The sequence below is a fragment of the Agelaius phoeniceus genome, chromosome 14 (assembly GCF_051311805.1).
Source record: "Agelaius phoeniceus isolate bAgePho1 chromosome 14, bAgePho1.hap1, whole genome shotgun sequence".
In the NCBI taxonomy this organism is placed as follows: domain Eukaryota; kingdom Metazoa; phylum Chordata; class Aves; order Passeriformes; family Icteridae; genus Agelaius; species Agelaius phoeniceus.
Genome location: NC_135278.1, coordinates 2,717,189 through 2,742,210, shown reverse-complemented (window position 1 = coordinate 2,742,210; position 25,022 = coordinate 2,717,189). Strand labels below are relative to the sequence as shown.

The window sequence follows — 25,022 nt, the reverse complement described above, 5'->3', positions numbered from 1 at the left end:
GCTCTGAAATTGAGGGACGTTTCCCCCACAATGGCACTGAAATGAAGGGAAGTTTCCCCCACAATGGCACTGAAATGAAGGGAAGTTTCCCTCATGGTGGCACTGAAATTAAGGGACAGTTTGCTCCACGGTGGCACTGAAATTAAAGGATGTTTCCCTAACAATGGCAATGAAGCTAAAGAACAATTTCTCCTGTGATGAAGCAGAAACTCTCCCCTGCTCACATCACCACGGGAGGAAGGACAGTCAATCACTTTCTGTATTCTTAATTCTGTTGAGCTATTTTAAAACTATGAGTCCATAACCTCAGTATTAGACCTGTTTAGTTTCTTATAAATCTTTCTAAAAACAGTTCTGTTTGTTCATTTTTCAGTGTTGTTTGGCCTTTGGCCATGAAAATACAGTTAATCTGGTGAGATTTCATGGATTGTACCAGGATATCAGAAAAGCAGGAATTCATAGTGATCCTGAAGTGTGAGTGCCCTGTGGCAGAAATGCCAATATTTGGGTACAATTCCAGCCTGGTTCCCATCATTTCACTCCTGAGCAAGGACAGATTTTCCCCTGCCCTCCCCAAACTCCCACAGCAGTGACAACCCTGAGTTAACAATGCTGAGCATGACCTGTTTACTGTTTGGAAATGAGTAATTCTCTGCATGATTCATCTCTCTCTGTCTTTGTTGTTCCTCAGAGCAGCCATAGAGGAATTTTAGCTGTGGTATTTGATTCCTGCAGCCAACAGGGCAACTTTCTCTTTTCCCCGGTTTCCAGAAGAATGTGGCTGGTTGGTAAGGAGGCACAGAGAAAGAAGGAAAATTTGGCATTTTTCCTTGGAATTCTCCAGTTCTGAGCTTGATTAGAGGCCTCCTTGTGCTCTGTAGGGACTCCAACCCCCTTGACACTCTCTCAAGCCAGTGAGATGCAGGGGGGGCAGAACACAGCCACCATTTCAACCTCTCCAGCCCTCCCCTGGGGTTTTATTCACCAGTGGAAACAGATCCTCACAGCTCACCCAAAGTGCATCTTGAGCTGGAAGCAGCAGTGTGACCTCACTGACATTCCCATTTTCCAGGTGGGATTCTCCACTCTGATCCTGTGCCTCCCTGTACTGACACGAGGTCCCATTGTAGATGAAAGGGAAAATAATTCAGATATCTACACTCAAGCAGAAGGCAATGCAAAGCTCATGTAGGAACCTGCCCTTTGCAAACTCCTGCAAAATGCTAATTTCTCTGTTCCACTGCTGATCCCCTAAATGAATGTTTATTGTTGAAGACCTGAATGCTGAGGATTTGGAGAGCTGTAATGTGCAAATCTTTCCCTTTCTCATTAAGCCTGGCTGTAGCTGGGAGGTTTGGGATCTGCAGCTCTGCTGACCCTCCAGGGCAGCCACAGGAATAGGGAGGAAAGGAAATCCAAATATAAAATCAACTCAATGTTCTTGTCTCCCTCTCCATAGGAGTTATGTTCCTCTCCCTCTGTCTTCACCCAACTCAGGGCACTTTGGTGAGCCCTCCATGCAAAGGATTAATCCAAAGCTGAATGGTTTTTGATTTAAAATGAGAAGAGGATACAATCTGCAGCTCCAGCTCTTCTGTTTGCTTACAAAAATGCTGACCCCACTGCTGGGCATGACTCAGCACAGGGCAGAAAGGAGCCTCCAGTTACAGAACCCTCATCCAGGTTCCAAATCCCAGTGAGGCTCCTGGAGGAGCTCACAGCTGTGGGATCCCGCCCTCACTGCCCTCTCTGATCCCATTCCAGCCTGGAATGGACACTCAGAGTCCCACAGCGTGCAGAGGGAGCTTCCAGAGAAGGCAGGAAGGATCCAGAGTCATCCCAAACCAAACCCATTTCCCACAGATTCCACCTGTCCCCCACAGATCCAGGGAGAGCACTCAAGGTGCTGAGATTTGGGGCCACCCTTGGAGTTAAATCTACTTTGCTGTGCCATGAGCTGTTCTTCCCAAAGCAGAGCCCAGCTGGCAGCACCTCAAACCCCTGGGAAGTTTTTGGGGGCAAAGCTTGGAGCAGGTGGATCCCCCCAGCCATTCCCAGGGATTCATTGTGCACATGCACCCAGCCCCTCTTTCTTCTCCTCAAGTGCTTTCATCTCTCCTGGTTTGAAAGAAACCAAGGGCTGGCCCCACCCTGCTGTACAACTGCAGGGCTATTTACCACTTGGAGAGGAAATCCCATGTCACAACCCCTCGGAGCACAAGGAATAATGTCCGGAATTCCTTTATCTGTGACCAGGCCTGCCTCACAGGCTCTTTCCTGTCACTTAAGTGTACACAAAGATATTCTTTTCTTTTGTCAAGGCAAAGGGCCCAGATTTTAATGATGGTTTATTAAAAAAGAAAAGGCTTTGGCAAGACTCAAGAACAAACGTTCTCTGACTTTGGGACCTTTTGTTCTTCAAGGTGAAAAGTGACTATAAAGAATAAGGAAAATTGAGTCACTGGTCCTTGCCCTCCATAGTAAATTTGACCTCCACTGTTTTTACAGTGCCTAAAATTGGTGTCCTGGGCTAATCAGGGAAGTTAAAGGGATAAGCTCTCTCCAGGGCTGCTCTGCAAGATGGTATTTTCTGCAGTGATCAAAATGACCCTTGAGCACTGCAGATTTGCACCCTCAGCTCCAAGGTCCTGTCCATGCCTTCATGCCAAACTCTGCCTGGCTGAAGGTTGTGCCTGTGCTTTTATCAGAGGGATGGAGAGAGAGGCACTGCTGGACACAGTCCTGGGGGCAGGGCTCCTTCCTGAGAGGATGGGGAGGAGTGGGATGCAGCATGTGCTGAAATGTCTCCCTGCTCATGGATCCAGCATTCCCTGCTCATGGATCCAGCCATTCCCTGTACATGGATCCAGCCCTTCCCTGCACATGGATCCAGCCCTTCCCTGCTCATGGATCCAGCATTCCCTGCACATGGATCCAGCATTCCCTGCTCATGGATCCAGCCCTTCCCTGCTCATGGATCCAGCATTCCCTGCTCATGGATCCAGCATTCCCTGCTCATGGATCCAGCCATTTCCTGCTCATGGATCCAGCATTCCCTGCTCATGGATCCAGCATTCCCTGCACATGGATCCAGCCCTTCCCTGCATATGGATCCATCATTCCCTGCTCATGGATCCAACCCTTCCCTGCACATGGATCCAGCATTCCCTGCACATGGATCCAGCCATTTCCTGCTCATGGATCCAGCCCTTCCCTGCTCATGGATCCAACCCTTCCCTGCACATGGATCCAGCATTCCCTGCACATGGATCCAGCCATTTCCTGCTCATGGATCCAGCCCTTCCCTGCTCATGGATCCAGCATTCCCTGCTCATGGATCCATCATTCCCTGCACATGGATCCAGCCATTTCCTGCTCATGGATCCAGCATTCCCTGCATATGGATCCAGCATTCCCTGCTCATGGATCCAGCCCTTCCCTGCACATGGATCCAGCCATTCCCTGCTCATGGATCCAGCATTCCCTGCACAAGGATCCAGCATTCCCTGCACATGGATCCAGCCATTCCCTGCTCATGGATCCAGCATTCCCTGTATATGGATCCAGCATTCCCTGCTCATGGATCCAGCCCTTCCCTGCTCATGGATCCAGCATTCCCTGCTCATGGATCCAGCCATTCCCTGCTCATGGATCCAGCATTCCCTGCACATGGATCCATCATTCCCTGCACATGGATCCAGCATTCCCTGCTCATGGATAAAGCCCTTCCCTGCACATGGATCCAGCATTCCCTGCACATGGATCCAGCCCTTCCCTGCTCATGGATCCAGCCCTTCCCTGCACATGGATCCATCATTCCCTGCTCATGGATCCAGCATTCCCTGCACATGGATAAAGCCCTTCCCTGCTCATGGATCCAGCATTCCCTGCTCATGGATCCAGCATTCCCTGCTCATGGATTCAGCATTCCCTGTACATGGATCCATCATTCCCTGCACATGGATCCAGTATTCCCTGCTCATGGATTCAGCATTCCCTGCACATGGATCCAGCATTCCCTGCTCATGGATCCAGCATTCCCTGCACATGGATCCAGCATTCCCTGCTCATGGATCCAGCATTCCCTGCACATGGATCCAGCCCTTCCCTGCACCTGCCAGGCTCACACTTGGGCAAAGAGGATCAGAGACTCCCAGGAATGGCTGAGCCATCCTCCCAGAGCCCCTCTGTGCTGGCAGGACCAGCTGGAATCCTTCAGGGATACCTGCCAGCATCCCAGGCACTGCTGGGGCCATTCCCTCCTGCCACAGAACAGTGCAGGGACCACCAGCTCCAGGCCAGAGGGGAGGGAAATCTCCAGCAGGAAACCCCTGGGAGCAAGGAAGTCACAGCAGAAATATTGGCACCAGCATTCTGAGGGAGGAGGGGGGAGCAGGCAGGGGAGGAATCTTTCCAGGAAAAGAACATTTGCATCAGATACTTCCAGAAATAAAATATCAGAGAAATGTTCTGAATACTGGCAGCTCTGCCCTGCTTTGCCCCACCACTCCTTCCATCACTCTTTTAAATCCTTCTCTAAAAAGTGGTGATCCTTCAGCCTGGAGCCCCTGATGCACAAAGGAGTGCAAGTGCCAACAGGGACCACAGAGCAGCCCCAGGTGATCCCTGGCACCCTCCTGGCACTCTGGTGATGGCAGGAAGCTGCAGCCTTGTTGCAGGACAAATAACTCAGCAGCTGGAGTCTGCTGGCTCTTTATTGCTATTCCTGCAGCACACAGGCAGTGCCAGATGTGCTGTCCCTGACTCATGTGCATTGTGTTTGATGTCTCCCACCAGAACCAGCCTTGGGCTGCATCCAGACTGGTTTTAGCAGAGATAAATATTTGAGTGAGTCTGTGACTGGCAGGAACCTGTCCCTCCCTCAGCATCCTTCCCAGCTGAAGAGCAGGCAGCAGCTTGGAGCAGGCACAGATGTTTTCACAGAATCACAGAATCACAGAATTTCTAGGTTGGAAGAGACCTTTAAGATCATCGAGTCCAAGCCATGTTCTAACACCTCAACTAGATCATGGCACCAAGTGCCACATCCAGTCTTTTTGTAAACACATCAAGGGATGGCGACTCCACCACCTCCCTGGGTAGATGATTCCAGTATTTGATCACTCTTTCTGTGAAAAACTTCCTCCTTAATTCTAGCCTGTATCTCCCTTGGCACAGCTTGAGACTGTGTCCTCTTGTTCTGTCTGTTGTTGCCCGGAGAAAGAGACCGAGCCCAGCTCAGCACAGTCACCCTTCAGGACGCTGAAGAGAGTGATAAGGTCACCTCTGAGTCTCCTTTTCTCCAGGCTGAACAACCCCAGCTCCCTCAGTCGTTCTTCACAGGGTTTGTGTTCCCAGCCCCTCCCCAGCCTCGTTGCTCTCCTTTGGACACGCTCAAGCCTCTCAATGTCCCTCCTGACCTGAGGGGCCCAGAACTGGGCACAGCACTCAAGGTGTGGCCTCCCCAGTGCCGAGTACAGGAGGAGCAGCCTGTGCTCTCACTGAGCTGCTGCCACTGAAACAAAGCTCCCAAGGAGGGCGATTTTGGCAGGAGGGACCTTGCAGGGGCTGGGAGCTCAGTGTTCACCCAGGGATGTGTCTGTGTGCTGGAGCACAGCAGGAATTACAGCTGCTCTTACCTGCACCAGGCAGGCACAGCAAACACCTCCCACCCTGCCTGCAGGGCATAAATCCACTGCTCCCGGCCTCCTGCAGGGCTGCATGCTGGGGAATACCCTGCACTGGGAGGCCTGGCAGCTGTAAGCCTTGATTTGCCTTTGCCCTCTGCATTAGGGGCACAAAGTGTGTGTGGAGCAGAAAGGACCCATGCTCAGGCAGGGTCTGGAGAGGCTGGATCCCTGGGCTCTCCTTGCTGCTGGACAAGCTCACTCATTTCTTTCTCCACTTGCTGAGTGACCCACACTCCCTGAACAGACCCACAGGCCCCTGGCTTGGCTGCAGGGTGTCCTGAGCAGAGGACACCTGTCTCTGTGCTCTGCTGGGATGTCCCAGTCCCACCTGGGCCAGGTGGATTGGGATTTCTGCCAGGGGGGAGGATGGGCTGGCTCAGACATCCCAATCCACCTGTGAGCACCCAATTCATGCAAATCAAGGTGAATTAGTCCCTTCCATTTCCCTGCTCTGTCACTTTGCACTTGGTGGCAGTGATTTAAGGCCACTTTACTCAGAACTGGAGGTTTTTCCCCCAGCTTTATTTGCCTGACCTTGGTGTTCCAGTCTGCTGCAAGGAGGAGATGAAGCCATGTGTGACAAACCTTCCAGGCTGATGTTTGCTGGGATGGGTCACAGATTTTCCTGGGATCCCAGCAGGGACAATGCCAGAGCTGTCCCAGAAGGACACACCCCTCCTGTGCAGACATTTCTCTGCAAATTGCCATAAATTCTGTGTTTTGGAGAGCTGGGGCTGCTGTGCCACACAAGGAGTTCTCAGTGTCACCAGCCCCGTGGCTCTGACAGCACAATCCTGATTTTGGGTGCACATTCCAGAGGGAGCTCACAACCTGACAGTGCTGAGATCACTCCTAAAGGCAGGCAAGCACCACAAACTCAGCCCCAAATCCCCAAACTTGGGGCAGGGGGGTCAGAAACACCTCCCTGTTTTGTATCCTGCCTGATATCTGCTTTTGAACCAGGTCACAAGAGATTGTTATTCCCAGCAGAGTGGGGCTGTGTTGAAATGTGGAATTTTTCAGGAATTTTTCATTAACATTGGCTCTGGCAGATAAAATACTGGCCATGCCAAAGACAACATGCTTGGGAATTTGCTGCTCCTGAGCACAAAGATATTGTCCCTCAGCACTGCAGCCCACCCAGCACATGGATTGCCCCAGTGACAAAGAGAATAACAGCCATGGAAGCTGATAATGCCCAGGAATTTTGCTTTTCCTGTGTATTTCCATCTTCATTAAAAGACCAGGGTGCCATATTCCAGTGAACACTCGTGTTTGGTGCTCCCTTTTCAGTGAGAGGATTTGCTTGGTAGGAGATGAAGCAGTTGCAATTCTATCAATGGATGCACAGCTTTGGGACTCTGCATTAATTTGATCATTTTCACGTGAAAAGAGAAAAGAGACAGAATATTGGTCATGCATAAGCAAAGCTGAAGGGGTGCTGAGGGTTCAGGAGCTTTGCTGGGCTGGTTTCACAGACTTTGCTACAGGATGGGTGAGGAGTTCTGACAATCACTGTGGATAACCCCATCCACCCCTGGCCTGCCCCCAATCCCAGCCTGACCCTCCTCAGTCCCAGCTCCAGCACTGACCCCTCCTGGCCTCCCTTTGTCCTGTCCTCCCAAGGGTTTTTCAGACCAGCTGGACACAGAAATGTGTCCTTAAAGTAAATACCTAAAGTTCTGCTGCCTGGGAAAAACAAAACACATCCAAGGAGGAACAATGTCTCTTGTTTTCTTTCTTCCCACCCTTCCTCATGACAAAACATTAACAAATACTGATATAAGCACTAAAAGTTTGATACTGAGCTTTGAGAGGATCTGTAAATGGGTGTCTTGTTTGTATCTGTGTGTTATTTATCTTTTGTTTTCTGCGTGGCTGTGCCCATCCTCTGAGGGTACAAATCCAAAAGGCTGGGCCCAAAAATGAGCTGGGGCTAAAGGTACTCAAGGCTTAGCTGTAGGTTTGGGTTGGTGCAGCTTTTGTAGGGAGACATCCATGGCTGAGAAAGGACAGTGCCAAAATGGAAATAATAATAGTAACAATAACAGTAATAACACAACAACGGACTGCAAGGGGCAAGGAGGAGCTCAGGCTGGGTTTTGAGCCCTGGCTGGATGCTGCTCAACTGAAATTTTCTGCATCTCCTCAAAAGTGTGCAGATTCCAGAGCAAGTGAGCTCCTAGAAGGGGGATTTCTCCTTTGGATTCTCAATAACTCCAACAACCCAATATTCCCTTGAGCAGTGTGATGCCTGTAATCACCTTCTTTCTACTGCTGGAAGCAGCAAGGGGCTGTTTGAGGGCTCCAAGGAGGAGGGGAAACTCCTCCTGAGCTCCTGACCAGCCCAGGTGCACTCCAGGCTCTCCAAGAGGCACCTCCAGCATGGGGGGATGAGAACAAACCCTCAGCCTGGAATCCTCTCACTCTGAGAGCCTCTCAGGGGGGAATCCATCAGATCAGGGCTGGAAATCAGCTTTGCAAATTCCTCTGTGCCAGAAGAATGAACACCAAAATGTTTCTGGGGATGTGGTTGCAGCTGGAGTGGCCCTGCAGCAGTGCAGGTGTGGGTGTGGATGCTGTGGATATTTCACCATTCAGGAGGCTGAGGGAGGTTCCACAGCAGAAGAAATTCCAGAAAAAAATGCAGCTTTGCAAGGCCTGAGCACCCCTGCCAGGGATTTCTGCCAGTTCAGGCCAAGCCCAGCACAGTCCCCAGTCCTGATCCCCAGAGCCTGAAATGCCTCCCTGTCCCTGCAGCTTCAGGTGGGCTTTTCTCTGGTGCTGGGAGTGAAAGATGAAGCAAATCTGCAGCTCCTGAGCTGCTTTTTCTGTTCCAAACACTGATCACTCCATCCCTCCAGGGAGGAAGGGAAGGACCAACCTCCCTGATTTACAGAAGGGCAGAGGCACAAAGGCAGGAAAAACCTGTGCTGCAGGGAGGAATGCAAGGCCAAAATGCACTGGAGACTGAGGGGGCACCTGCAAACATCAGTGCAGGGCCTGAGCAAAGCACCCACACTGCAGGAGCAGGGCTGGAGTCACCCCAGCCTCTCCTTGCAGAGATTCTGGGGGTTCCTCATCCCACCCTGAGCTGGAGTCACCGCTGCCCTGGGGTGTTTGCCAAAGGGCAGGGACAGGGCTGAGTCACTCCAGCCTCACCTGAGCTCCCTGCTCTGCTGTGGAGCACAACCCCAGCACAGAGCCAAACCCACAGACCTGGCCTGGTCCCTCTGCTCCCAGTGCTCCCAGTCCAGAGCATCCTCAGTGCTCCTCACAGCTGCCGAAAGCATTTCTGCACCAGGCCTCTGCCTCTCTCTTCAAGAAGTGCTTGGACAAAGCCCTCAGGCACAGGCTGGGATTGGTGGGTGTCCTGTGCAGGGACAGGAGCTGTGCTGGATGGTCCCTGTGGGGCCCTTCCAACCTGGGAGATTCTGTGGTTCTGTGATTCTGCAGTTCTGTAATTCTGTCATTGATTCTGTGACTCTGTGGTTCTGTGATTCTGTAGTTCTGTCATTGATTCTGTGGTTCTGTGATTCTATAATTCTGTCATTGATTCTATGGTTCTGTGATTCTGTGACTGTGACTCAGTGGTTCTGTGATTCTGCAGTTCTGTAATTCTGTCATTGATTCTCTGATTCTGTGATTGGTTCTGTGATTCTGCAGTTCTGCAGTTCTGTGATTCTGTGAGTGTGATTCTCTGATTCTGTGACTCTGTGACTGCAGTTCTGTGATTCTGCAGTTCTGTGATTCTGTCATTGATTCTGCAGTTCTGTGATTCTGCAGTTCTGCAGTTCTGTGATTCTGTGAGTGTGATTCTCTGATTCTGTGACTGTGATTCTGTGACTCTGTGACTGCAGTTCTGTGGTTCTGTGATTCTGCAGTTCTGTGATTTTGCAGTTCTGTGGTTCTGTGATTCTGCAGTTCTGTGATTTTGCAGTTCTGTGGTTCTGTGATTCTGCAGTTCTGTGGTTCTGTGGTTCAGAGGGGCTGCCTGTCACCCAGAATGTCTAACGAGGCAGCAGCTCAAGGCAGAGGAAGACATCAAACCAATTGATGCCTGAATTTGTGCTCCTGAGAATGCAGAGGAAGTGCAGCCCCAGTGAGCTGTACAAGCACAGAAAGTTAATGTATGCTCGTTTGTATATCTGCCCATTGTCCAGGGGAACTCTCCACTTCCTCTGGGGATCAATAATGAATAGACCTATAAGGGAATGTTGTGGTGGCAGCAATTTCTCTTTTCCTACCATTTAACTCAGAACAATATGGAACCAAAACAACAAGGCAGCCTTTCAAAGGCTGGCAGTACAATGCACCCTATAGGACACCAACCATTAAACTGAAGAGCACGAGGGAGACCTTTGCCCTGTGGATGCTGAGAATTCCTCTCAGTTCCTTTATCCTGAGAATTCCTTTATCATCTCCAGTGCAGAAGATCAGAGTTTGAGATACTCTCCTTACATCCCACCACGCCCAAGAGTCACTACCCTGCTTTCACTACCAGCAGATGGCAAGGGCACAACTGAGATAAGCAAAAGAATTTAAAACAGGAAAGATGACTGAATTGGGCTGCTCTGGGCTCTCCTCTCTCTCTTTAAGTCTGGTTAGCTTAGCTCTGAATTGAAGGAGACTTCTGGTGACACCAGATGTATTGGTCAGCCTGGAATGAAAGAATCAGCAGCCCAAAGAAAAGGCTCTGCAAGGCTTTAGGCTCGTGACTGATTCAGGTGAAGTTTATCCTGAGCCACACCAGTGATGCCATCAATGATATATCAATATTGTCTATCATTGCTATTCCAGGGATGCAAAATGGAAGAGTTCACACTCTATCAGAAATGTCCAGACCCTGCAACAGCAATCCCAGAGTCATGCACAAAGGCTTTGGTGTTTGCCTCATGCAGAGTGTGCAGTGCTGGAGCCTGGATTACAGATTTCACTTGGCACAGGTAGGCAGAGAGGGAGAAGCTCAAAGATGCACTGCTCAGTGCCACAGCACAAATCCAGGTAGTATTTCAAAGCCTACATTAATTTTAAAGTACAAAGATATTGCAGAGTGGAAGGGCAAATGGCCTTGAACAGCAGCTGTGCCAGCAATCCTCCATGGAAATCAAAACCAGCTCAGCTTCAGCTTCTCCACTAATCTCACTTTGAGCACAGAATTTTCATCTCTACTGCCCTGATTTTCTCCTGAGTGCTGGACAGGTTTGGCAAATGAGAAGTGAGATTTATACCCAGACAAAACTCCTGTCCTCTTCTTTTGTCCTTCTGCCAGAAGCCCACCAGAAAGCCAAAGAGAAGTTAAAACAAATTGGGCACATATTGCTGGGATGGGAGAAGGAAAACATTTCTCTAGGGAGCATCTGCCTGTGCTTGTAGACCTGTGGGATGTCGTGGTGCCTGTCTGGGGAGCCTGCCCTGGCTGATATTGTGCACCAGCCCTGACACCCACACAGAACATTAGGAAATAAGGCTGGTGGTTTATTTTTAATAGCAATATAACCACCATGGTTGTGCACAAAGTTCCAGAGAGAGCAACCTCAGTAACCAGTGATGCCTTGTGGAGGCTGACCTAGAGCAGAGGCTGGACAGAGTTACAGAATAAAGCAGGGATTTATTAAAAGGATCTCCTCAATGGATGCACCTTGGGCAGCACAAGAGCCCAGCCAGGGCTGCACCCAAGATGAACCAAAATGGTCACAAAAATCCCTGACTGGTCATGGGCTCTCTCCCTTGGATCAGTTCTGCTCCATTTGCATCTTGCAGTTCATTGTCCCATTCCAGCTTTAGCCCCTGCAGTCCCATCCTTGTTTTTCTCTCTCCAGCCCACGGTGTTTTGCTCTTGGGCTGAGATTTGGATCATTTGTCCTTGGTGCCCAGCTGGAGCAGGAATTGTTTTGTCTCCCTGCTCTGTGCACAGAGCTCAGCATCCCCTCACATGCAGCCCAGACCCACACACTAAAGCAGCACAGAACCTGAAAAATAGAAAAGCTGAAACCTGAGGCATCACTAGAAGAAGGCATCATGATTTCATGACTTATCAAATTAAATTAATAATGGCATTTCACCAAGTGGGTCTGAGTATTACAGACTCACTCACTCATTACTTTTCAAATATGAAGGTGACAACAATAAAAAAGGCAAAATGGCTGATTTATACCAGAGATCAGAATAGAAAAAACAGATCAGAACAATCCCATAGGAATAATAAGGAGAAATCAGCCTTGTAAACAATGGCAGAATTGCTGATGGAACTGTTTGGAGCTGGATGGGGAACCTTTGACAAGCCCTGCTCAGCAGCTCCTGTTTTCCTGAATTCCCCTTCCCAAGGAATCCCTCCATCCCAGTAATGTCCCAGCTGAGATCCCTTTCACCCTGCACTTCTCTCATCAGAGCAGGGCTGCTCTTGCCCAAGTTGACCCAGAGAACTGAGCTCATGTCTGTTTGCCTGCTTGGGAGAGCCAGGAGAAAACATTCCAAACGTGAGAACACCACAGGCATTCCAAAGCTGTAAACCCATCACTCTGCAGGCTTGGTTTATCTCCTTCCAGATGGAGCAGGGGATGAAGCAATAAAACTGTTCACAGAATCCTCAGTGCCTTCGTGGTAACACCTGGCCTTGCCTTCCCAGAGGTGCCCTGATCCTTGGAAAAAGCCCCACTGGCTGGGATGAGCTGGGACAATCCCAAAATGGGATGGGCCAAGAGCAGGGAGCTGCCAGTCCTTCCTGCCACACTCTGCTCCCTTCATGCTGACACAGGATTTTAGGGATTCATCCCTCTCTCTGGGAATTCCTATTGAGCCAAACCTTCTGCTCTGTCCTTACTCCCCAGAAAATCTGCCCAGACTAAAGGGAAGTTGTCTAAAGCATGGGAGTCTCCATGATCTGTGCAGCCAAAATAAATGTGAGGAATAGCAGGAAGGGTTCTTGTGCTGCTTCACACAACTGGGGGCTGCTGCAGGCTCAGGCACACTCTGGCTTTCCTTCACCACTGGAAAAGAAGCAGGTTATTTTGCTTTCTCACAGTGAAGCAAATCAAGACTTTTCCAGAAAGATCAGTAAGATCTCTACCTTTATAAAACATGCAGCTTTCAGTCTGCCTTTTCCCCCCTCAGATTCCACCACAAAATGTGTAAACAGCCAGAAGAAAATAAATGTTCTGAGCCATACAATGGACAATTCAAAGACAGGCTATTGTCTTCAGCCAAGCACAGCCTTAAACCTGTGTGAGCGAGAGGCAAAGCTTGTCCCGAGTGTGTAAACATGAAAATAACTCAGACATGATCCATTTCCAGAGAAAAAATGTGGCAGGCCAAAAGGTTACCTGATTCTCTCTGCTTTACACTGTGTAACAGCTTAAATTGTGTTTTAAAGGTCCTCAGGCTGACATCATTGTTTACATTGACTTGAATCATTCTTTAATTGTAACAAACCCCTTCCAAGCAGGCTCAGTGCTGCTGTGTCATGCAGAGAGAGCTGACACCACTGCCTGCCTCATCCACATCCAGAAAGAGCTGGGGAAAGAGATCTTGTGTCAAAAACAGCTGGGGAAAGAGATCTTGGGTCAGAAACAGAGCTGGGGAAAGAGATCTTGGGTCAGAAACAGAGCTGGGGAAAGAGATCTTGGGTCAGAAAGAGCTGGGAATAGAAATCTTGTGTCAGAAAGAGCTGGGAATAGAGATCTTGCCTCAGAAAGAAGTTGGGGAGAGAGATCTTGGGTCAGAAAGAGCTGGGCAAAGCATTTCCCCCCACGCCTGTGTTCTGCATCATTCTTTCTCCTGGGTGAGGAATCAGAGCAGTGGAAGCTCAGGAATCCTTCCCCTTCTGTCTGTAAATCACCATTAACTGAGGAGTGAAGCAGCCCTGGGTGCCCTTCCCCAGGGGAGGGGGATGTCCCAGTGGGGCACCTGTGGCACTCATGGTCCTGCAAGGAAAGGCAGAGGCACCTGGAGCTCTGCAGCAGGAACTCCCCAGAGCTTCACTTCCCTCCTTCCAGCACTCCCTGCTCCAAAGGGCTCTGGGCAAGCTCCTCCAAGCTCTCCCTGCTCCTGGGATCAGGAGTGCCCACACCAAGGGCTCCCAAGTGCTGCTGTGGGATGTGTGTGATGGCTCCTGGGGGAGCTGCTCCTGGCAGCTGCAACAGGGAGAGGAGAAGCAGAGGGGAAAATCACATTTTACAGCTCTTGGGGGGCTCTCTGTAGGAAGTGTCTGCAAATTAAAGGTCTGAAACACCGACCCCTGCACTACCCAGCCCTAAAATCAGGGAAATGCAGGCTCAGGACAATCCCTATTGCTGCAGAGCCCTTTTCATTAGTGAGGGAATTGAGGAGGAAATTCTGGGCAGCCCCACACTCCCATCCCCACTGCAGCTTCTGGGCACTGGGAGGAAATTGCTTGGAGTCCTAAACGAGTTTATTCAGCCCTGATCTCAGCTAATGAGCTCTGCATGAGGAGCAAACAGGATGAACAGCTCCCAGCTCAGCTGTGTGTGTGTGTGTGGGGTGCCCCTGTGAGCAATCCCATTTTCCTCAGGGCTGGAGGGGAATGGCCAAAGCAGCCCCGTGGTGGTTCCTGCTTTTCCTGCAAGCTGACCCCGCTGTATCCGTGAGGAAGAATTCCAGGTGAGCAATTCCTGAGCTGGGGGCTCTAAGGAAGCAAACATTTTGGCTGAGGTGGTTTGGATTCCTGGTGATTCTGTAAAAATGGAACAGGTAATGACAGGGTCAGGCTTCCTTGACCCTCGAATCAAGAACAATCCCAGCAGGGCTGAAAACTCCCCTCTCCACTTCCTTGGCAATCACGTTCCCACAGTTCAGAAAAACACAGGAAGATCTAAGGAAACCTATGTGGAAAGGAAGAAGACAAAGGCAAGAGATCTGAAAATAGAAGGCTGGTCCATATATTTCCTTTACATTCTGGGCCTCAGTTTGGATTTTGGCTGAATTTTGAAACTTTGAGGGCCACGTGCTTGTGCCATTCCCTGCAGGGCACAAAGGAAAAGTGACTTTTTCAGACTTCCATCATTTGCAGGGTTAGATGAGGTTCTTTCCTTGTTGCTCAAAGACTCGGTGCTAAAACTTTCCTGCTCAGAGCCAAAACAAAAGCCCTGGTCATGCACACCTCATATTTGAGATGTGGCCCCTCCTGCTTTTCCAGGTACTGGGGGGACTTGCAAAAATTATTTCTTGTAAAAATTCAGTGCAGCAGGAACACAAAGAGCTGGCAGAAGACAAGAGATTGAACTGCAGGACTCAAGCAGTCCCACTTTGTTTCGTTCAGAAATCTCTGCACCAGAAAGAATTGTAAAGGCAAAATTCATTTTGGGACAGAGAAGAGAGACTGTGCAGACCCCTGGTGTGGAAGGGCTGGGAATTTCCTCTTGGCTTCTCCTAATGTAAAAATTTGAGGAATCCTGAGCCCTGAGGGGAGTTTAGGAGACATCCAGGAAAGGGAGGGAGAGCGGGAGAGGGATGTAGGATGTAGTGGGGACAAAAAGTATGTGCTGCAAAGTCAGACTAATCCAAGGGCTTGGGGACAGGGTATTGCAATGACTCATGAAGATTTCCACAGACTCCCTCACTCTCCATCATAAAACAGTTCCTGGATTGCTCCCTGTCCAGCAGAGAGCAAAGCTGAGTTCCAGTGTTGGTAAGGGACAGAAGGCAGCAGTGGCACAGGGCAGCAGCTCTGTGCCAGTCCCTGCTCCATTCCCACAGCCTTTGGAAGCGTGTCCAGCACTGGCAGGGAGGGATTTCCACAACATGGGCACCCATCAGTTTTGCTCCTCACAGCCTCAGGGGATCAGGCTGATCCTGATCCTTGCTCCTTCCCCACTGGAGGAAGCAGCTCCTGCAGAAACCCTGATTCCTGTGATTTGTGCTGATCCTGCCCTGCTCCTGATGAGTGCCAGCTCTGCTCCCTGGGGCAAGCCTTCTATTAAATGCCATTTCCAGATAAAAACCCTGACTGGTGGATTTTGGATTTTCTCTGTAGCCTTAAAAAGAAAAATTAACAAGTGCCTAATGGGGAGCTCAGTTCTCTGTTACACACATCTCACCCAGCTGGTTTTGGGCAGCCAGTTGTGCTGGGGCTGTGACTGGGAGTGGTTGGATGGGAATGTCCTGGTGGGCACTCAGAGCCATCAGAGCTGCTTTCTGAAGGAAAGCTCCAGGACACATTTATTTCAATCCTAGCTGTTGTTTAGATACTCCAATATCCCTTCATTACTCCCACCCTAATTCCCATTCCAGTGCCATCAGGCTGGTTTGGAGGGAAAAGGAAAGGGGGATCAGAGGAAGTACCAGAGTGAGCAGGTGAAGCTCAGTGGGGCTGTGCTCCAGGTGCTCCTTGTGCTCACTCTGAAAATCCAGCGCTGCCTCCTGGAAACCTCCTGGGTACCTTTAAAAAATCCAGGTGGCTGCTGCTGCCCCCAAAACTCTCCTGAGAGCATCTTCTTTGTGCCCCCTGTCCCTCTTCTGGTGCCCAAGTCACCCTTCTTGCATCACACCCTGCAAATGTCTCTGCAAGGACCAGATGTGAATCATCCCTCCACAGAAAGGGGACAGACCAGGTTTGCACCCTGCTCCAAACTGCACTGCTGGTCTGGGAGACAAACCCCCAAAAAAAACCCCAGATCACCTTCCCCTGCTGGACCTGAGGGATCTCCTGTGGGGCTTGGAAACTTTTTACTTGTGTGCATAAACTTATTTACAACATAAATATAAATATAATAATAATATCAATTGATTAATATAATAACATATTACATATAATATATAATATAGAATATATAATGTTATGTATTCTATATTATATATTAATATTGTAATATATAATTATATATGTTATATATATGGAATATATTATTTTATATATGAGATATATATAAAATATATATGAGATATTTTATATATGAGATATGAGATATGATATATTATATATTATATATATGTTATATATTATATATTACTATTCTATTATATTATGAACAATATAAGTATTCAGCCCAATCTGAGCTATTAATTCTAAGTGCAGTAAATTGAGCTCTCACTTTGTACAAATAATTTATCATAAAATGAGCAATCCAGGGAATGGGTGAAAGGGCAGAAATGACCCAAATGAACCCCATTTTTCTTACACAGAGCAGACCAATGCCCACAGATAAATATTTTGTACAAGTTTTAAAGAAAATTCTGCAAGTTCTTACAGCAGAAACCTTCAACAAACAATCTGGTTCATTTCCTCAGTGTTCTTTTGGGTACAATACTGTTTTTTAGAAGTTCAGGGAGTATTCAGAAATACTTGACATTTTTTTCCCCTGCCTTAAATGGCTGAATTGGTATAAAGAGATTTCCAGTTGGTTTCGAATGTGGCAGCTTCAGCAGGAGGCTCATATATCACCAGCCTAAAAAAGGCTCCTCTGCTTTTTATAACATTTTCCCACAGTAAAGCAAATGTTTGGGAATAACACCAGTTAGGGCACACATTTTTTGGGAAAACAACCCCTCGGTGCCTCTGCCCTGGCACAGCCACACTCATCCTGCTGCACTCTGTGACCATCCTGGCTGGAAAACCAGGAGGAATCCGAGCTCCTGAAGCTTTCATCTCCTGATCCATGGCTTAATTGAAATCTCTGTGTTAACAAGCTTCATTGCCCATCCACTATAATCAATTTGTAGAAGACATTGCAAAATTAAACAACAACAAAAAAATCAATTTCAAACGTGCTTCATTTCAAAGCCATCGGGCAGGACCTGATTTTTATTCTTCAATCTTTAATAATTTCCAGTGTTAAATGACTGAAATGGCTGACTTTATTCCAATACCCAAAAAGTGCCTTGGATTGCTCAGATATTAAAAACCTTCTGGTGATCAAGTCAGCAGGTAAAAGACACTGAATTTTTCATGCACAATTTACGGTGTAAGAATTTCTTTGCAGGTTGTTTTTGCAAGGGCTGGTTATGAAGCACCCCACCCCACGGCTCAGAGCTGTGCCAGCTGTTGGCACCTGCACCTTCATTGAACCAGTGGCCATTTCTGAGCAGCCAGACCCCAACCAGTGCTCTGAGGAGTTGAGAAGAAGCTGAGCAACGAGCAAGAGGAAAGTGGAAATTTAATGATACTCAGGGAACTAAATGAGGCAATTTGAAGGTGTATTTAGAGCTGTATTTTAGAATAAGGAGGGAAATCACTGGGATGATGCTTGTATGGTCTCTTTCCCCTGGTGAAAGCCACAAATCAGTCAGGAATTCCCCAGAGGAGATCTGGATAAATGTAGTGGCCAGAATTTCATCAATTTCATTGCTGGGGATGAACTTGGAGGGAAAAGTGCTGAGGAATCAATGCCTTGGTGCTGAGCAGCTTTCACACTTCTGGGGCTTCCCTTCTTCTGCATTGCTGATGGAATTGTTTGGGCTGGAATCAGAGTCAGCCTCCTCAGCACAGCCCTGCCTAACTTTGGCCACAGAGAGCCCAGGGAAGGTTTAACTACACTGAGGGGTAAATCCAGGCTTTGGGAGGTGGAGCAGAGCTGCACTGAGCTCAGGAACGCTGAGGCCAAGGTGGTGAGGAGCTGACTCCCCAGTAACACCAGTGCCACCCCAAATCCTCAGCCCTCCTGGCCCTGTCCCCCCTGGCTTCCAGCCCAAGGAGGGCCCCCAGAGGCTGTGCTGGTGTTTTCTCTCTCCCTGAAGATGAGCCAGGCTCCTGACATGCCCAGGGCTGCTCCAGGTCCCTCCCCAGCCTGCACCCTGGGCACAGGGGTGTTCCTGCCTCCCTCCCTCCCTCTGCCACAGGATGCACACTTTGCCTTCTCATGGCCTCCTCTGTGCCTGGCACTGATGGCAGAAGGTATCTGGACCAAATTCCAAGGTTATTGGGGCTGAAATGATTAGGAAAGGAACCTGGTGAGGAAGGACCTGAGCAGCCCTGAAATGTGGGCAGCATCTCCAGCCAGGATTTCCCCCTGGACTCCCTGTGCTCCACTTCACCTTAGCCTCAGGAACACTTGGGCACACCACGTTTTCTCCCATATCCCAATCCCTTTTTATTATCCCTCTCTGATCCCCCAAATCCTGTGGTGATTTATGCCTCTGAAATCCACACTGGATTTTAGGCAGCTTTTCCAGACTGCACAGAGGTTGGAGCTCCCAAAGCAGGCGGCTGCTGCTGCTGCACGTGTCAGCCAGCTGGAGCACATCCCAGGAATCCTCCCAGGGCTGCTCCAGGTGCTGCCCAAGGTGTGGGCACTGCTGGCTGACCTGGCACAGGACACATTCCCTGGGGACACCACGGATCCTGAGGATTCCTGCTGCAGGGGCTCCTTGCCACCTGCCAGGTTTGCTGCTTCAGCTTTTCCTGGAAAAGCTGGACAAGCCCTTTGGAGCATAACCTCAGGCTCAGTTATTTATTCTGCAGGTAACTGTGGGGAAGATGGGAGATTCCCCAGGGTTTGTGCCTGCCAACCAGTCCCTTTCTGCAGGAGGAATGCATTAAATCCCTGAACAAATCCAAGAAAATCAAGGACAGTGATGCTCCACAGTGTTTCCAGAAGCTATCCACTTAACTATGAAAATATAATATGCTGAAGAACAACAGCCTCGTGCTGTGCAATACATCCACTACCCAAAAAAATGAAAAAGTCCTTTCTGCCAGAAAGGAATTCCCCAATAAACAAGAGCCCGTCTCCCTTACACAATTTGCAGCGTCATGAATGAATAGCTCAGTAATCCAGAAAATCCTCATGCTTAATGAGATAATGAAAAGTCACACGGCAGATGGAAAAGCTCTCCCAAATCTCATTAACCTGCTTCTTGGCTTTTCTGATAGCAGCAAAAATTGGGAATAAATCTGGGGGGACAGGGAAAGGAAAATGAGTTTTGGGGAGCAGGGGATCTAACCTGGCACCTGGGCTGAGGAGGGGAAGGCAGTGAAGAAGCACCACCTGTACAAAAATTGAAATCTCAAAGAACCAATATTCAAAAATTGAAATCTCAAAGAAGGGATATTCAGAAATTGAAATCTCAAAGAATCAGAACTGGACTGTCAGAGAGAATGCCCGTGATGTCTGTGCCCATGAGCCCCAGGACAGCGGGACAGCCCAGGTGCTCCCAGACAGCTCCTCCTGTGAAAGCCTCAGCTCTGCCTCGAGTGATCCAACACAACCAGGAGCCCTCCCACATCGAGGGAAAAAAGCCACAAATCGGTGAACACTCACAGTTGCTATTTCTAATCAAGCGGCCAAACCTCGAGGGGGAACACCCATTAAAATCTGACCTTGGTGCGCGACACCTTCAAGGAGGTTTCGTTGTTTTACCTGTGTTTCCAAAGGTCAGTTTTAACGGAGGTGTGAACCCTGAGGCTTTGGGGACAGAGCGGTGACACCTGCCCGCTGGCACGGGGCTCTCAGCTGGTGACACCTCCGGGAGCACAAAAAGCGGGGAGAAGCTCAGTAAAGCATCACGGAGCGCTCCCGCAGGGATGGCAGCGCTCGGGGCCATCCTTGCCCCGCCGCCCCGGCTCTTACCGTGCAGCAGCAGCAGCCCCTGCAGGGCACACACGGCCAGGAGGGCCCGGGGCAGCATCCCGGGGCCGGTCCCGAGGCAGCCGAGCCCGCTGGAGTTTCCTTTCCTTCGCTGCGAGGAGTTTGGGGAAGGGACGGCAAGGACGAGGCGCGCAGGGTTTCCCACTTGTTGATCCCAGTTAAATTGTTCTTGCCATTCACCGCTTCATCCTGGGGCTGCGGGCTGTGGTTGCCTTCCCTTCTTCCCTGGGTTCTCGGTTTTTTTTTCCTTCACCCCCTTTCCGCAATCACCTTATTCCTTCTTTTCCCCCGTTTCTCCAATCCCTGCGGTGTCCGGGGGGAACCTTGCTCTGCCTCAGAAGCCTCCCCAGCCCTCCCGGCTGGCGCAGAGTCACTCGAGGGGTGGGAAAAAAAACCAAAGCAAAAACACCAGGAAAAAAAAAGTTTGGCAAAAACTTTCCCGCACTCGCTGCTGGCGGCCGCTCGCAGAGCGCGGAGCTTGGCTGAGGTGGCAGAGGCTGCTGTGAGATGGGCTCCGGCAGGGAGGCGCAGGTGCCGAGGGAAGGATGGAAGGACAGACCGGCGGCAGGACGGGAGCACGGGGCGCTGCCCGCAGCCCGGCTGGCTCTACCTGCCCGGGGGCACCTGCCCGGGGCAGCGGGGCCGGGGCATGGCCGGGCTCGGACTCTGCCTGTCCCCCTCGCCTCGCCGGGGCTTTCGCAGGGAAGTTTGATGCGAGCCCGAGATTCTTTATAGGGACAGGAAAAAAAAAAAAAAAAAAAAAAAAAAGGAGGAAGGAGAGACGTCACCAGCCGAGGCGAGGGGACTTCACTCTCTCTCTCTCCCTCCCTGTCATTTCACAGAGCTCCTGGGTTTCCTGTGGCTGCTGCCTGAGATGGGGCAAAGAAGGGAATTCCAGCTGCTTGCCGGCCTCGCCCGTCCCTGCAAAGCCGGAGCTCGGGGATTCAGGTGGCACCGCCTTCCCCCAGGGCACAGAGGTGGCAGTGCCCGGCCGCGGAGCCCTCAGGCTGCGGGACACCGGGGAGGGGACAGACACCACCCGAGGAACGAACGGGCTGTGTCCTACAGACACCCCCTGAGCATGGGCTGTGTCCTTTAGACACCCCCTGAGGATGGGCTGTGTCCTACAGACACCCCCTGAGGATGGGCTGTGTCCTTTAGACACCCCCCGAGGATGGGCTGTGTCCTACAGACACCCCCTGAGGATGGGCTGTGTCCTTTAGACACCCCCTGAGAATGGGCTGTGTCCTTTAGACACCACCTGAGGATGGGCTGTGTCCCACACACACCCCCTGAGGATGGGCTGTGTCCCACACACACCCCCTGAGGATGGGCTGTGTCCTTTAGACACCCCCTGAGCATGGGCTGTGTCCCACAGACACCCCCTGAGGATGGGCTGTGTCCTACAGACACCCCCTGAGGATGGGCTGTGTCCCACAGACACCCCCTGAGGATGGGCTGTGTCCTTTAGACACCCCCTGAGCATGGGCTGTGTCCCACAGACACCCCCTGAGGATGGGCTGTGTCCTTTAGACACCACCTGAGGATGGGCTGTGTCCTTTAGACACCCCCTGAGGATGGGCTGTGTCCTTTAGACACCCCCTGAGGATGGGCTGTGTCCTACAGACACCCCCTGAGGATGGGCTGTGTCCCACAGACACCCCCTGAGGATGGGCTGTGTCCCACAGACACCCCCTGAGGATGGGCTGTGTCCTACAGACACCCCCTGAGGATGGGCTGTGTCCCACAGACACCCCCTGAGGATGGGCTGTGTCCTACAGACACCCCCTGAGGATGGGCTGTGTCCTACAGACACCCCCTGAGGATGGGCTGTGTCCTACAGACACCCCCTGAGGATGGGCTGTGTCCCACAGACACCCCCTGAGGATGGGCTGTGTCCCACAGACACCACCTGAGCATGGGCTGTGTCCTTTAGACACCCCCTGAGGATGGGCTGTGTCCCACAGACACCCCCTGAGGATGGGCTGTGTCCTTTAGACACCCCCTGAGGATGGGCTGTGTCCCACAGATACCACCTGAGGATGGGCTGTGTCCTACAGACACCCCCTGAGGATGGGCTGTGTCCTTTAGACACCCCCTGAGCATGGGCTGTGTCCTACAGACACCCCCTGAGGATGGGCTGTGTCCTTTAGACACCCCCTGAGCATGGGCTGTGTCCTACAGACACCCCCTGAGGATGGGCTGTGTCCTTTAGACACCACCTGAGGATGGGCTGTGTCCCACAGATACCACCTGAGGATGGGCTGTGTCCTGCAGGAGCTGCTCTCTGGGCCCCTCACCCTGTGTTCAGCAATTTGGGCTCTTTGTGCTGCTCCCCGTGCCCTGCTGGGATGGAAAACACCCACCCTCCCTTGCTCTTGGGGCACGGAGAGAATCCCTTGTTTGCATCAGGTGTTTCAGGGAATCCCAGTGATATCATCTGTACTACACCTGACCCCTCAAGGGTTTCTCACCTGGGCATTATCTCCAGTTCCACCCACACATCCAGGCTCCAGCCTGCCCTGTGCCTTTGCCCCTGCCGTGCCAGGCAGGATTTCAGCAGGGATGGGCACTCCAGCCCCAGGGATTTCCCTCCTTTCCCCTCCACCTTATAAATCACTGCCCAGTCCTGGCTCAGGGCTGCTCCTCCAGCCACAGCCTCAGCTCTGAGTGTCACAAACCTTCAGGAGATGTCCCAGGGCATGCAAGGGACACTTCTGAATGCAGCCAGCACTGAGGTGACCAGGAGGGAGCTCTTCTGTGCTATTCCAGTGATATATATATATATATATATGTATATATATGATATATATATATGTGCTTCTGCACATATCAGACGTGTGGCTTGTAATGTAAAAACACTGGTAATGAGAGAGTGCTGGAAACTCCACAGCTGCCCCCACACATGGTCCTTCCCAATAATCCCAATAATCCCAATAATCCCAATAACCCCAACAATCCAAATAATCCAAATAGTCCCAATAACCCCAACAGTCCCAATAACCCCAATAACCCAAATAATCCCAATAACCCCAACAATCCAAATAGTCCCAATAACCCCAATAATTCCAATAATCCCAATAGTCCCAATAACCCCAGCAATCCCAATAGTCCCAATAACCCAAATAATCCCAATCCCAGCAGGTGAGCCCCTGGGGACACTGGGGTTGCAGGACCTGGAGAGCCTTACAGGAGAGCACAGCCAGTCCCTGTGGCTCAGTGATAGGGTTGGTTTGCATTTTATGCTCCTCTTGCTCAGTTTGTTTGCAAAAGAAAAGCCAGAGCCAGCAGGTGCACCAGACTTTTACAGGATGGAGATCATGGGGTTGGTGACAGGGCCTTTTCACACCTCAATTTAATCCAAAATCTAAATCCTTAATGCCCATAACAGCTCTGAGCTCTTCACTGCCATGCACTGGAGCAAAGGGAGACACAGGTACGGTTCTGAGAGTTACAATTCCAAAGGAAATGGGCACTTCAGAAGGTCAGGATTGATACCTGGTGTAGAAGTGTCCCAAATTCAACAAGAAATTGAACCCAGGCCTCAGATATTCCCAGGTTTATGAAGAAGAAGCCTCATATCTCATGCACAGTGTTAAATCATGAATGCTTTTCTCAACATGATCTTCATATAAATGCCCAGATTGTTGTCAAGATGAAAAATTGCATTTTTCTATGCCTAAAATTAATTTTTAGGGCGTACAACTTTCCTCAGATATGGGTTACAGTAAAGGAATCCTAAATAACTATGGATAATGGTAAAGACTGATCCCATAGGAGCTTCACTGGAGAATCAAAACTCTAACATAATTATAGGACTGTAGTTTATTTGTAATTTATGGGGAAGTGTTTAAAAATGCATTAGAGGTTACTTACCAGCTGGTAATAAATTGTATTGTATTTGTGTAATGCCCCAGATAATCTTTTATCTGTTGATAAATGTAATTGATCTTTTAATTGAGATTAAATGCCTCTAGTGTGTTGTTTCACAAGGAATTCAGGATTAGAACCTGGTCAAGCAGCCCTGAGTTTATAATACTTTATTTTCCCCTCATAATATGCAAAATTAAAGTTATAAGAAGGACACCATTTGTTCCTGAGCACCTTCCAGTGCCTGGAGCAACCTGTTAGAGCTTTTCCAAAGGCAAGCAGACTTCCCTGGCACAGCAGCCTGTTCTGCTCACACAGATGGGAAAAGCCATTTGCTAACTGGGTTAGAACTCTTCATAATAACCCAGCTCATTTTCCATGACAGATATTCCATCCCAGGAGCTCAGAGCTCTTTACCAATATTAACAGATACCAGCCTTGCCACGCTCAGGGGAGCAGAAGCAGGGCTAGAAAAGGTCATTTCCCTTCCTCATGAGGTGCTTTGAGCTTTGCAAGGCACCCAGCAGTTGCAGCAGTGTGACCATAACTAAATAATAATAAAAATTAAAAAATGGGGAAGTGAAGGTTGCTGTGTCTGTGTCCCAGACCACTGGGGTGGGAATTCCTGCAGGAGTTTGGCTGGAATTCCAGGGTATGGAATCTGCTCTTTGTAGGAGCTGGCTTGGTCACCCTTTGTGGTGCCTCCCATCCTTCCTGGCAGAGGTTTACCTGTGCCAGGTTGGTGCCTTCTGCCAGCTTGGCAAGGAGCAATTCCAGAGCTGGAAGCCCTTCCCTCCATCTCTCTCCTCTCTTGGTGCTCATCCATGGAAGGGGACAGAGGGAGTGGCTGTGGGTTGGGTCTGGAATTGCATCCTGTGCTGCTTTTAGCTGTAAAGGTAAAGCATCTCCATCCCAGTGGAGT

General features: G+C 50.1%; 1 protein-coding gene across 3 annotated transcripts in view; it reads right to left on the bottom strand.

Annotated features, from left to right (window-relative positions):
• The window catches only part of LOC129125800 (vascular endothelial growth factor receptor kdr-like), a 130,007-nt gene extending 109,083 nt beyond the window's left edge, over positions 1-20,924 (bottom strand). For all 3 annotated transcript variants that reach the window (XM_054641447.2, XM_077185961.1, XM_077185962.1), the window contains exon 1: positions 20,213-20,924. In XM_054641447.2, the coding sequence (XP_054497422.2) occupies positions 20,213-20,270 (58 nt within the window). In that variant the 5' untranslated portion in view covers positions 20,271-20,924. The remainder of the gene's footprint in view (positions 1-20,212) is intronic.
• Between the last annotated feature and the right edge of the window lie 4,098 nt (positions 20,925-25,022).